We start from the raw sequence: 13038 nt of genomic DNA, 5'->3' as shown, positions 1-13038 counted from the left end.
CATAATCTTCTTCTACTTCTTCAGATTTAATCGTTTCTGTTCGCGCATGTAGCATCATGTTAAATATAGCTGCCTCAATGAACTGTGGGGCGTCTATATGTCCTTTCCTTTCGCAAAGGAAGCTCAAGTGTACCATATGCTTAAAGAGATAGGAAAGGAAGCATTGAAGCTCCTTTCCTAAACACTTAAAAATTCCGGCTCTTCTCATGGCTCTTCTCATGGTGCTGAGGAAACACTTCAGGGTCACTTCAAGACATCGGACAATTGGAACGCAGCTTTCGCCCCAGACAATCACACGTTTGATTCCTCATATTTCAAACACGTGGTGCATGTTGATTATTGATAAACATGTTTGCTCAGCAGCCAATGGCAGCAGAGTGGACAGTGAGTATCAGCTTGACAGTGGTCGTCATGGCGACAGCCTGCTCTCTGCTGTCGTCTTCACCGGCGGAGGTCGTGTCTGTGTTTTGTTTCTCAGCAGGACTGCGACTGTACTTGTCTGCTGCCAGCGTCCGGCAGAAAACCTGCTGTGAGTCTGTTCACCTGTCAGTCACCGGCCGTCGACCAATCAGAGGCCTGCTGTGTTGTGACTCATCGTGTTGTTGTGGTGTGGTGTTGTTCAGTGAAGTGACATATATGCAGTCACGGATCGTCTTTATATACAGTCACTGATCTTCTTTATATACAGTCAGTGATCGTCTTTATATACAGTCACGGATCGTCTTTATATACAGTCAGTGATCGTCTTTATATACAGTCACTGATCTTCTTTATATACAGTCAGTGATCTTCTTTATATACAGTCAGTGATCGTCTTTATATACAGTCACGGATCGTCTTTATATACAGTCAGTGATCGTCTTTATATACAGTCACGGATCGTCTTCATATACAGTCACTGATCTTCTTTATATACAGTCAGTGATCGTCTTTATATACAGTCACGGATCGTCTTTATATACAGTCAGTGATCGTCTTTATATACAGTCACTGATCTTCTTTATATACAGTCAGTGATCTTCTTTATATACAGTCAGTGATCTTCTTTATATACAGTCACGGATCGTCTTTATATACAGTCAGTGATCTTCTTTATATACAGTCAGTGATCGTCTTTATATACAGTCACTGATCTTCTTTATATACAGTCAGTGATCGTCTTTATATACAGTCACTGATCGTCTTTATATACAGTCAGTGATCGTCTTTATATACAGTCAGTGATCGTCTTTATATACAGTCACGGATCGTCTTCATATACAGTCAGTGATCGTCTTTATATACAGTCACTGATCGTCTTTATAAACAGTCAGTGATCGTCTTTATATACAGTCACGGATCGTCTTCATATACAGTCATGGATCGTCTTTATATACAGTCACTGATCGTCTTCATATACAGTCGCCGATCGTCTTTATATACAGTCACTGATCGTCTTTATATACAGTCATGGATCGTCTTTATATACAGTCAGTGATCGTCTTTATATACAGTCACCCATGGTCTTAATATACAGTCGCCAATCGTCTTTATATGCAGTCACCCATGGTCTTAATATACAGTCGCCAATCGTCTTTATATACAGTCACCCATGGTCTTAATATACAGTCGCCAATCGTCTTTATATACAGTCGCCAATCGTCTTTATATACAGTCACCCATGGTCTTAATATACAGTCGCCAATCGTCTTTATATACAGTCACCCATGGTCTTAATATACAGTCGCCAATCGTCTTTATATACAGTCGCCAATCGTCTTTATATACAGTCAGTAATCGTCAGCGATCGACTGTATATCAAGACGATCATCTTCATATACAGTCTCTGATCGTCTTCATATACAGCCGCCAATCGTCTTTATACACAGTCAGTGATACACACCAACGATTCACCTGAGCTACCTCCTCCCACGGACTGCAGAGTGAAGTAGTCACATGATGGCACATGACGTGGTCTACCCTGTGTGTCTCAGGTGGACATGAACTTCATGAAGAAGATTCCTCCCGGTGCAGAGGCCTCGAATGTCCTGGTGGGTGAGGTTGACTTCCTGGAGCGACCGATCATCGCATTCATTCGCTTATCTCCTGCCGTCCTGCTGACGGGCCTCACCGAGGTCCCGGTACCCACCAGGTACACACACACATGCACACACACACACACACACACACACACACACACACACACACACACACACACACACACACACGTGTTTGATGAAAACGTCAGCGAGCAGATGTTTCACTGAACCTTCTTCCAGTCCTCTCAGGTTTCACTTCCTGTCTGCTCAGGTTTCTCTTCCTGTCCTCTGAGGTTTCTCTTCCTGTCCGCTCAGGTTTCTCTTCCTGTCCTCTCAGGTTTCTCTTCCTGTCCTCTGAGGTTTCTCTTCCTGTCCACTCAGGTTTCTCTTCCTGTCCGCTCAGGTTTCTCTTCCTGCCCTCTGAGGTTTCTCTTCCTGTCCACTCAGGTTCCTCTTCCTGTCCTCTCAGGTTCCTCTTCCTGTCCTCTCAGGTTTCTCTTCCTGTCCTCTGAGGTTTCTCTTCCTGTCCACTCAGGTTTCTCTTCCTGTCCACTCAGGTTTCTCTTCCTGTCCTCTGAGGTTTCTCTTCCTGTCCTCTGAGGTTTCTCTTCCTGTCCACTCAGGTTTCTCTTCCTGTCCTCTCAGGTTTCTCTTCCTGTCCTCTGAGGTTTCTCTTCCTGTCCTCTGAGGTTTCTCTTCCTGTCCACTCAGGTTTCTCTTCCTGTCCTCTCAGGTTTCTCTTCCTGCTGCTCGGCCCGTTTGGAAAAGGTCCGCAGTACCACGAGATCGGACGCTCCATCGCCACACTGATGACCGACGAGGTGAGAAGACGCATCGATGATCAGAATCATTCATTTTAACTTTTAAGATTCAATGTAGCACTAGAGCTGCGTTCGCACCAAACACTGAGCACATTTGCAAAGACCCAGCAATGCGACAAATCGTGTCCTTCGCTTGACTAATTCGTTGAAATATTTGATCTTCAGCGCAATATCGGGTCGTGTTTGTGTGAACGACTCGATCTCTTTGCTCTGTAGATTTTCCACGACGTGGCCTACAAGGCGAAGGACAGGATCGACCTGCTGTCAGGGATCGATGAGTTCCTGGATCAGGTCACTGTGCTGCCTCCGGGCGAATGGGACCCCAGCATCCGCATCGAGCCCCCGAAGAGCGTCCCGTCCCAGGTAAGGCCCCGCCCCCCACACACAGACCCTGAACCTGCAGCGGTGACATCATCTCCGTCCTCGGCTCTGTCCCGCAGGAGAAAAGGAAGATGCCGTCCGTCCCCAATGGCTCCGCCTACAGCTCTGACGCGGTAAAGGAGGCGGAGCATCAGACCGGACCTGAGCTTCAGAGGACGGGCAGGTTCGTTTGAGTCACATGAGTCCGAAAAATACTACAGAACAATAAATACTGAAATCATCCCACACATCTGATGAAACATCCGTTTGGTCACAACTGTTATTATAATTTTTTATTTTCATATCTTATTTAACATCCATTTAACGTCCATGTCCCGTCTGCTAACATGGAGGGGGCAGGGCTTATGACCTGTACTGCAGCAAGACACCAGGGGGCGGGGCTTATGCTCACATGTATCCTGTTTGGTTTTCCTCTCCTGGTCCGTTCAGGATCTTTGGCGGTCTGGTGAACGACGTTCGGAGGAAAGTTCCCTTCCTGTGGAGCGATGTCCGAGACGCCGTCAGCCTGCAGTGTCTGGCGTCCGTCCTCTTCCTGTACTGTGCCTGCATGTCACCCGTGGTCACGTTCGGGGGGCTGCTGGGAGAAGCCACCAAAGGAAACATAGTAAGCCCCTGAACCGATGGGACGACGGGATGTTGATCTTTTCACAATAAAAGAAGTTCTAACATTCGGCAGATTTCATTTGACACCAAACGTATATTTTATAATTCTTCCTTTTTAATAGGAAAGTTAACATCACGTTATCACTGTTCAACGTTTATTAAACACTTTTGAACACTGACCCAGACTGAAGCTTCACCAAGTTTTTCCACGTTCCTCATTTTAACACATAGGTCTGACCTTCTGACATTTCTCTGAAATAACACAGACCAAATTTACAACTTTATTCACGTAAAATCACAACATTATTCTTGTAAAATTACAGCTTGATTCTTGTAAAATGATGACTTTATTCTCGGATAATAATAATAATAATACTCCGTCGTACTTTTTACCAAAAGAAGCCAACGTCTAAAAATAGGAAGATTGATTTAATTATGATCCATTTAATTTTGATGTCATCCTTTTTTTAATAAACATGTTTTGCACCAGGATTATTTCGGGTCAGTTAGTGGATCAGCAAACAAACTGACTTTAATGAGAAATATTGTATTTTAATGTGGATGTTCGCAGCTTGATTTTCATATAAAAGTACGAAAAATATCAGTAACGATCGATTCTAATTTTTTTTTTTAACAAAATCTATTTTAAAGATCAGTGTCTTCATGTATTCACATTAGAGCACGACTAATATGGATTTTATTGACACACACACACATACATGTATATGAATCATTTTTTAATATATAATATAAACATAAATGCACAATTGTTTATTCTGTAAAATAAAAGTTTTCATTTCACAGATACCGATTTGTCTGTGATCTGTCGGCCAGCTGATGAATCAGTCAGGCTCTGATACGATCGGATCGATCAATATGATTCTCTCTCTCTCTCTCTGGTAGAGTGCCATAGAGTCTCTGTTCGGGGCGTCTCTGACGGGCGTGGCCTACTCCCTGTTCGCCGGTCAGCCTCTCACCATCCTGGGCAGCACCGGTCCCGTTCTGGTCTTTGAGAAGATCCTCTTCAAGTTCTGCAGGTGAGTCGTGACGGAGCCGGCCAGCAGGAGGCGCCGTCTCCCTGAACGTCCGTCCTCTGTGTCGAGTGTCGACCCGCCATCACATCGCACGGTGGTTTTATTTGCAACTTGATGTAGAATTCGGGGCATGGCCTGACTGAGAGCTCGTCCCCCTGCACTGATTGGACGGCACCAGCTGTCTGTCACTCTGTAGCCACGCCCTCAACATATTTGAGGGCGTGAAGAGACTTGAACCATAAACTCCTCAGGAAAATGTTTTTACTGACGTTATGATTCAAGTGAGAAGACGAGTCACGTTCTCATAGTCGCCCTCTGCTGGTCAGAACACAGAATACAGGCTTCACACACTTTTATGTCACTTGTTATAAACGGTCAGCGTCAAGTCGTGAAATATTTATTTATATAAATCATATTTACTCAATAAACATCTATAGCTATTTCTTCACTCTGATTTCAAATGTGGTCCGAATAATCTAACGAGAAGTCTGGAAAAAAGTCTGAACCCTTTGTTTCAGTGAAAATCCCCCAAATGACCGATGATTCTCAGCTTTTCTTTCTCTTCTCCGGCGGGAAACTGAACCTCTTTGGCTTTCGGACACTTTGACATTTGAAGGCGTCATTTAAAGAAGCAGCCATAAGAAAAAAACACAAGTCTTAGTTTGAGTAGTTCATGAGCTGTTTTTATTTGAACCTCAATCCAACCTGAGATGCTGTCGTCTGAGTTCTGGTTCCGTGGTGTCGGTCCTCACATGGGGAACAGCAGGAAGCCGCTGAACGTACTGTGGTGGTTGCTGTTGTCCCAGATCTGAGTGTTTTGCCACAGCTTCATGGAGAGAGTGTCGCCGCGCTCCAGCAGCAGGGCGGCGCCGTTGGACGCCGTGTCGCTGCCCTCGCCGGACGTCTGCTCGTGGGCGATCAGCTGGATCTCTGCGCCGTTCTTGTAGAGCACGGCGCTCATGGGGAAGTCGGTGGGAGCGTTGGCGGTGAAGCGGACGTAGTAGACTCCGCGAGTCGGTGCCGTGAACACACCTAGAGGAGGAGGAAAGGGAGGAGTAAATGAGCAGTGAAGTACGGAGGCTGAGGAGGGACAAAATGAGTGAAACGCCAGAAAGAAGAAGGGTTCAGTTGAGTTTAATTCATGATCGACCGGAGACGTGAACTTTCAGCTGGTCCAACTTTTTCACAAGAAAAAAAAATCAGTTGATGAAACCAAAATATGGTTTTAATCTAAACGTTATGTCTAGATGAAAACCTTGTTACAACAACTCCATTGCACATGAATCATTTGTAGAGCATGACACTGACACTGATATCAATATAGGGGAGTAGAAAAGTTCCGATGCCAAATATTGGCCGATATATGCAGTAAAAAAAGGCAATGATTCCTTAGATACCGTTATTAAATATGAATAAATGTTTCTGTTAATATTTTAAATTTACACTGAAATAAAATGCAGACGTGTTTGTGTTCATCGGCCCAAATTAATCGTCTGAACAGTTAATCTGTTCATCAATAAAACCTGAACGTGACCGAAAGAAAACACAACGAACTACACTCCTGACATATTCCTGTCGCTTCTCTGATTTGTAAAATAAATGGTCGTTGCTCTTTGTAAAAATTCGAGGAGTTGTGGTCCTGGAGTGAGTCGGCGTGTCGGCACTGACCGGTCTCCGAGTTGTACGCCTGTCCGATGTTGGTCAGCACGTCTTTGTAGACGAGTGTTTTGCTTCCCGACGTCGTCCTCTGAAGACCGTCACCGCCGAGAGAAACGGCAAACGCCACCTTCGGTACGTCTGGAGAAAGGAGGGGGAAATAACACTGTCAGGTTTTTTCACGTGAGGGAAGCTGTTTTTTTTTATTTTATTTTTTTGAAATGCTGATTAATAAAGGAGCTAACAAACAAAACACTAAGACATAGAAAATGATCTTTGCTTGATGGTCTGATTGCATTAAGGCTGAGCTGAGTGGTGACACGAGGTGAAGGAGTCAGTATTGCTTCTGTCCACAAGAGGGCGCTGCTCCCCCGCAGTTTGTTGACTGTCAGAGGATGAAATGGTAACGTGGACCGACCTGTCATGACCTTCAGCTGCTTCTCTGTGGCCTCCAGCTTCTCCCTGATTTCTGCGAATACACACAAACTCATCAATGTGGTTAAAGGTGGAAAAATATAAATATGATGAGAAATTACTTATTTTAAAAGTATTTAAAAGTCTTCAAAGTTCATGTTTGGGATTTAGGCGCGAGTCGAACAGGAGATTTTACTTCTGAATGTGTGAAATAAGTGAGGACAGATTGAACCCTAATGCTTCACTGCATATTGATTATAGACTCTTTATTGATCATCAGAAACGGATATAAAATGCTTAGACCGAACTTTTTAAATCCCAGATCTGTTCTTAAATCACATTATTATTATGTTATTGTTGAACATAAAAAAACTGGTCAGAAATACAAAGAAAAATATGGAGTTGGATCAGGATTGAAAAGTCTTGATACTTAAAGCACAAACAAGATAAATTAGCAGAATATAAAATATTCAGGATCAAAATAAATGTGGATTCTACAGTTTGAAGGTAAATGTGTGACATAACCAGTGAGGAGTGAAGTGTCTTACCTGAGTGTTCAGCCTGAAGCTGAGTCAGTGAAGCCTGAAGAGTCTTCAGGTTGACCTCGGCGTTTTCTGTCGGAGGTTCGTCCACCCTTTCAACGCGCACACACACACACACACACACACACACACACACACACACACACACACACACACACACACACACACACACACACACACACACAGAGTCCATCGTAAGATTCTCTGTGGATCGTTGCGTGTGATAAATGTTGTTAACTTGACCTGAGATCTGCTTTTGATGAAGTAGATCATACTATTGTTCATCCTCTGTTCTGCAGAGTACCTCAAGGCTCTGTCCTCGGGCCCCTCCTGTTTTAGATCTAACTCTGCTCGTAGTATTAGCAGTAGTAGTGTTGGTGATGTTGGTTCTAGTTGCAGTAGCAGTAGGCCTAGTAGTAACAGTATCAGTAGTAGTACTAGTAGCAGTAGTAGTGTTGGTGATGATGGTTGTAGTTGTAGCAGTAATAGTAGTAGTAGTAGCTGTAGTAGTGTTGGTGCTGATGGTTGTAGTTGTAGCAGTAGTAGTGTTGGTGCTGATGGTTGTAGTTGTAGCAGTAGTAGCAGTAGCAGTGTTGGTGCTGATGGTTGTAGTTGTAGCAGTAGTAGCAGTAGCAGTAGTAGTGGTGGTGGTGGTGATGGTTGTATTTGTAGTAGTAGTAGCAGTAGTAGTGTTGGTGATGATGGTTGTATTTGTAGCAGTAATAGCAGTAATAGTAGCAGTAGTAGTGTTGGTGATGATGGTTGTATTTGTAGCAGTAATAGCAGTAATAGTAGCAGTAGCAGTAGTAGTGTTGGTGATGATGGTTGTATTTGTAGCAGTAATAGCAGCAGTAGTAGTAGTAGTGTTATGATGGTTGTAGTTGTAGCAGTAATAGCAGTAGTAGTAGCAGTAGCAGTAGTAGTGTTGGTGATGATGGTTGTATTCGTAGCAGTAATAGCAGTAGTAGTAGTAGTGTTGGTCATGACGGTTGTATTTGTAGCAGTACTGGCAGCAGTAGTAGTAGTGTTGGTCATGATGGTTGTAGTTGTAGCAGTAATAGCAGTAGTAGTAGCAGTAGTAGTGTTGGTGATGATGGTTGTAGTTGTAGCAGTAGTAGTAGCAGTAGCAGTAGTAGTGTTGGTGATGATGGTTGTAGTAGTAGCAGTAGTAGTAGCAGTAGTAGTGTTGGTGATGATGGTTTTAGTTGTAGCAGTAGTAGTAGCAGTAGCAGTAGTAGTGTTGGTGATGATGGTTTTAGTTGTAGCAGTAGTAGTAGCAGTAGCAGTAGTAGTGTTGGTGATGATGGTTGTAGTAGTAGCAGTAGTAGTATTATTGTTGCTGATAATGGTTGTATTTGTCGCAGTTAAAAGCAGTAGTAGTAGCAGTAGTAGTGTTGGTGACGATGGTTGTAGTAGTAGCAGTAATAGCAGTAGTAGCAGTAGTAGTGTTGGTGATGATGGTTGTAGTAGTAGTAGTAGCAGTAGTAGTAGCAGTAGCAGTAGTAGTGTTGGTGATGATGGTTGTAGTAGTAGTAGCAGTAGCAGTAGCAGTAGTAGTGTTGGTGATGATGGTTGTAGTAGTAGTAGCAGTAGTAGTAGCAGTAGCAGTAGTAGTGTTGGTGATGATGGTTGTAGTAGTAGTAGCAGTAGTAGTAGCAGTAGCAATAGTAGTGTTGGTGATGATGGTTGTAGTAGTAGTAGCAGTAGCAGTAGTAGTGTTGGTGATGATGGTTGTAGTAGTAGTAGCAGTAGTAGTAGCAGTAGCAGTAGTAGTATTGGTGATGATGGTTGTAGTAGTAGTAGCAGTAGCAGTAGTAGTGTTGGTGATGATGGTTTTAGTAGTAGCAGTAGCAGTAGCAGTAGTAGTGTTGGTGATGATGGTTGTAGTAGTAGTAGCAGTAGTAGTAGCAGTAGCAGTAGTAGTGTTGGTGATGATGGTTTTAGTAGTAGCAGTAGTAGTAGCAGTAGCAGTAGTAGTGTTGGTGATGATGGTTTTAGTAGTAGCAGTAGTAGTAGCAGTAGCAGTAGTAGTGTTGGTGATGATGGTTTTAGTAGTAGCAGTAGTAGTAGCAGTAGTAGTGTTGGTGATGATGGTTTTAGTAGTAGCAGTAGTAGTAGCAGTAGCAGTAGTAGTGTTGGTGATGATGGTTTTAGTAGTAGCAGTAGTAGTAGCAGTAGCAGTAGTAGTGTTGGTGATGATGGTTGTAGTCGTATAAACCACTACGTGTCGGTCCTCACATGGGGAACAGCAGGAAGCCGCTGAACGTGCTGTGGTGGTTGCTGTTGTCCCAGATCTGAGTGTTTTGCCACAGCTTCATGGAGAGAGTGTCGCCGCGCTCCAGCAGTACGGTGGCGCCGTTGGACGCCGTGTCGCTGCCCTCGCCGGACGTCTGCTCGTGGGCGATCAGCTGGATCTCTGCGCCGTTCTTGTAGAGCACGGCGCTCATGGGGAAGTCGGTGGGAGCGTTGGCGGTGAAGCGGACGTAGTAGACTCCGCGAATTGGGGCGGTGAACACACCTAGAGGGAAAATGAAGCGTAACGAGGACGAATTAGACGAGTAACCTTGAACTCTTTCAACTCACTCTTACCAAACCACCACCAAGGGTTGTGACATCCACCTTTTTTAATTCTCACTTTTAATTTGAAATGTAAAAAAAGAGTTGCCTGTTGGTGTGTGGATAGAACAGAATGATGATTAGAGCTTTCGTTAGAATCTGACAGAAAATCTCATAAACAAGCCGCAGGTCAAACAGACCAGATCTAGGTTTTTACTTGCGACTGGATTTGTTTTAGAAATGTGATTGTGTGTGGACTCAGACAGGAGAGTTTTAATCTGGATCGCGTTGCAGCATCGACGTCAGCATCGAATTTGACCGCTTCTCACCTGTGGCGGGGTTGTAAGCTCCGCCCACGTTGGTCAGGACGTCCTTGTAGACGAGGTCTTTGTTGCCGTTAGTCGTCTTCACGAGGCCATTTCCTCCCAGCGAGGCTGCGAAGGCGATTTTGGGCGTTTCTGTACAAAATGAATCATAAATGTGTTTGATATAGTGTATGATCAGCTGATGATTTGATTGTTCCTTGATTGTTTAGTCCATGACTTGTCGTAACAATAACCCAACACTTGTAAGCAGATGAGAGCATTTGTGTTTATCCATGTTCAGTACTTGTCGACCATCATAACTTCACAGACCCACGAACAACAAACCGCAACTGCATTCGTCTGATTACATTTATTAATCGTTGCCTTTGACATTTCTCACCTTGGATTCTCTTCATCTCCCGCTCGGCCGCATCCAGACGCTCGCTCATGGCTGCTCATGTGAAGAGAGGAGCTGCGTTGAAAACAGAGGTCTCACTCGACGTTAAACTCTGTGATTTGATTCATCAGCAGAAGAACAGCTGCTTCTGCAGAAGCTTGATGCTGACGATACTTTCTGTGATGAGAAAACTTCTCACTGATTATTGACGAACACATTATGATACCGTGTATCTGCTGTTAATACTCCTACTGCTGCTACTGTTACTACAACTATTACTGCTAGTAGTACTACGCCTGATACTGTACAAGAGAAAAACTCTGGTCATGTGATCTGTCATGTGACTATCAGTTTAAATATCTGTAGTCAGACTAAGTTGATGGAGGCTGCAGCTGAGACGAGGAAATAAACCAAATTAGTTTCATGTCTATGAAAAATGAAAATGGACGGTGGGAAAGTTATGTAATCTCTGACTTCAGTCTGGTCCCTCTCCGTCATTTGGGCCGAGTGAACCTTCGAGAACACCGGTTGTAGTGAATGTCAGTCTCACCTCGTCTCTCGGCCCTCAGCTCCTCCAGGGCGGCCTGCACCTCCTTCAGCTCGGCCTGGCTGTCGACGGGCTGAGCTGAGCCGGACCGGGCCAGGCAGGCCAGGGCCAGCAGCAGCAGCAGGCCGGGGAGACTCCGACACATGTTGTCTGTTGATGTCTGAGCTCCAGCAGGAGATGGGATGTGGGACGGGACCAGCAGCTTTATATAGAGACACTGTGGTTGATGATTATTGAGTCGCTGTTGACTCAGGACAGTTATGCAGGGGTCACTGTTGACTATAGAACAGAGACTATAGACATTACAGGCCATGAACTAAAGTAACCTTTGATCATCACTGGAGACACTGTTTTCATCAGAAACAACCTCAGGTGGTGGTGGGCTTAAAAATGTCTTTAAAAGTATTAAATTTGACTTTAAAAATGGTGCAAGAACCCTGAACCTGTATCTCAGTGTTTGGTCTCCACCACCTTGCGAGCTGCTAAACCAGCTTGCTAACGCTGTGCTCGTGTTGCATCGTTCACACTGTAACTATGACGTCAGCCTCGTAACACGTCAGCAAACTGTCGGACTGTGACTTCACCACCAAATCAAAAACCCAGTATTAACACAAACAACGTTTACTCCTGGTTTCACTTGGTAACAAGCTGCTACAGATTCAAAACACTGCAAAAGGAAGCTAATTTAGGCTATTAGCTTAGCACTGTCGGTAACTGAGTGCGGGTCTAAAACATGGCTGTATATGAAGATGATCGGCGCCTATATAAAGACGATCAGTGACTGTATATAAAGACGATCAGTGACTGTATATAAAGACGATCAGTGACTGTATATAAAGACGATCAGTGACTGTATATGAAGACGATCAGCGACTGTGTATAAAGATGAACAGTGACTGTATACAAAGACGATCAGCGACTGTATATAAAGACGATCAGCGACTGTATATAAAGATGAACAGTGACTGTATATAAAGACGATCAGCGACTGTATATAAAGACGAACAGTGACTGTATATAAAGACGATCAGCGACTGTATATAAAGACGATGAGTGACTGTATATAAAGAAGATCACTGACTGTATATGAAGACGATCACTGACTGTATATAAAGACGATCACTGACTGTATATAAAGACGATCACTGACTGTATATAAAGACGATCACTGACTGAATATGAAGACGATCACTGACTGTATATAAAGACGATCACTGACTGTATATAAAGACGATCAGTGACTGTATATAAAGACGATCAGCGACTGTATATAAACTAGATCACTGACTGTATATAAAGACGATCAGAGACTGTATATGAAGACGATCAGTGACTTCATATAAAGACGATCACTGACTGTATATAAAGACGATCACTGACTGAATATGAAGACGATCACTGACTGTATATAAAGACGATCAGCGACTGTATATAAACTAGATCACTGACTGTATATAAAGACGACCAGTGACTGTAAATTAGTCACCAGGACCACAGATGCTCTGTGGCAAATTATTGATCAGGTCAACGTTCTCTGTACAGTCTATTCTCTGATCAGGATCTTATCTGCAGCGTCTGGCCACTGAACTCTGGAGAACCTGTAGATAAGTGTGACGAGGCCGAAACTAAACAGACATTGTACATTGTACATTGTGTTCATGTTCAATATGCAGAAACAGAATCAGGTCAAAAGATACTATCATATACTGTATGTTAGACTTCTATAGAAACAACCTCGGAGTCGCCCTCTGCTGGTCATTACAG

General features: G+C 43.8%; 2 protein-coding genes across 3 annotated transcripts in view; one reads left to right on the top strand and one right to left on the bottom strand.

The window, feature by feature from the left end:
* Positions 1-13038, top strand: part of LOC118284898 (sodium bicarbonate cotransporter 3) — a 30163-nt gene that overhangs the window by 12330 nt on the left and 4795 nt on the right. For both annotated transcript variants that reach the window (XM_035608074.2, XM_035608073.2), the window contains exons 8-13: positions 1974-2131; positions 2752-2839; positions 3056-3202; positions 3280-3383; positions 3650-3824; positions 4727-4860. In XM_035608074.2, the coding sequence (XP_035463967.1) occupies positions 1974-2131; positions 2752-2839; positions 3056-3202; positions 3280-3383; positions 3650-3824; positions 4727-4860 (806 nt within the window). The remainder of the gene's footprint in view (positions 1-1973; positions 2132-2751; positions 2840-3055; positions 3203-3279; positions 3384-3649; positions 3825-4726; positions 4861-13038) is intronic.
* On the bottom strand, positions 5519-11467 carry LOC118284900. Its single transcript, XM_035608077.2, has 8 exons — positions 11278-11467; positions 10731-10781; positions 10355-10483; positions 9708-9987; positions 7476-7561; positions 6932-6982; positions 6526-6654; positions 5519-5889 (listed from the first exon to the last, which is right to left on the bottom strand). The coding sequence occupies exons 1-8, from the start codon at positions 11417-11419 to the stop codon at positions 5606-5608; spliced, it is 1152 nt and encodes a 383-aa protein (XP_035463970.2). The 5' UTR covers positions 11420-11467; the 3' UTR covers positions 5519-5605.

The sequence above is a fragment of the Scophthalmus maximus genome, chromosome 10, assembly GCF_022379125.1.
Source record: "Scophthalmus maximus strain ysfricsl-2021 chromosome 10, ASM2237912v1, whole genome shotgun sequence".
Classification (NCBI taxonomy): Eukaryota; Metazoa; Chordata; class Actinopteri; order Pleuronectiformes; family Scophthalmidae; genus Scophthalmus; species Scophthalmus maximus.
This window is presented reverse-complemented; position numbering and strand designations above follow the sequence as displayed.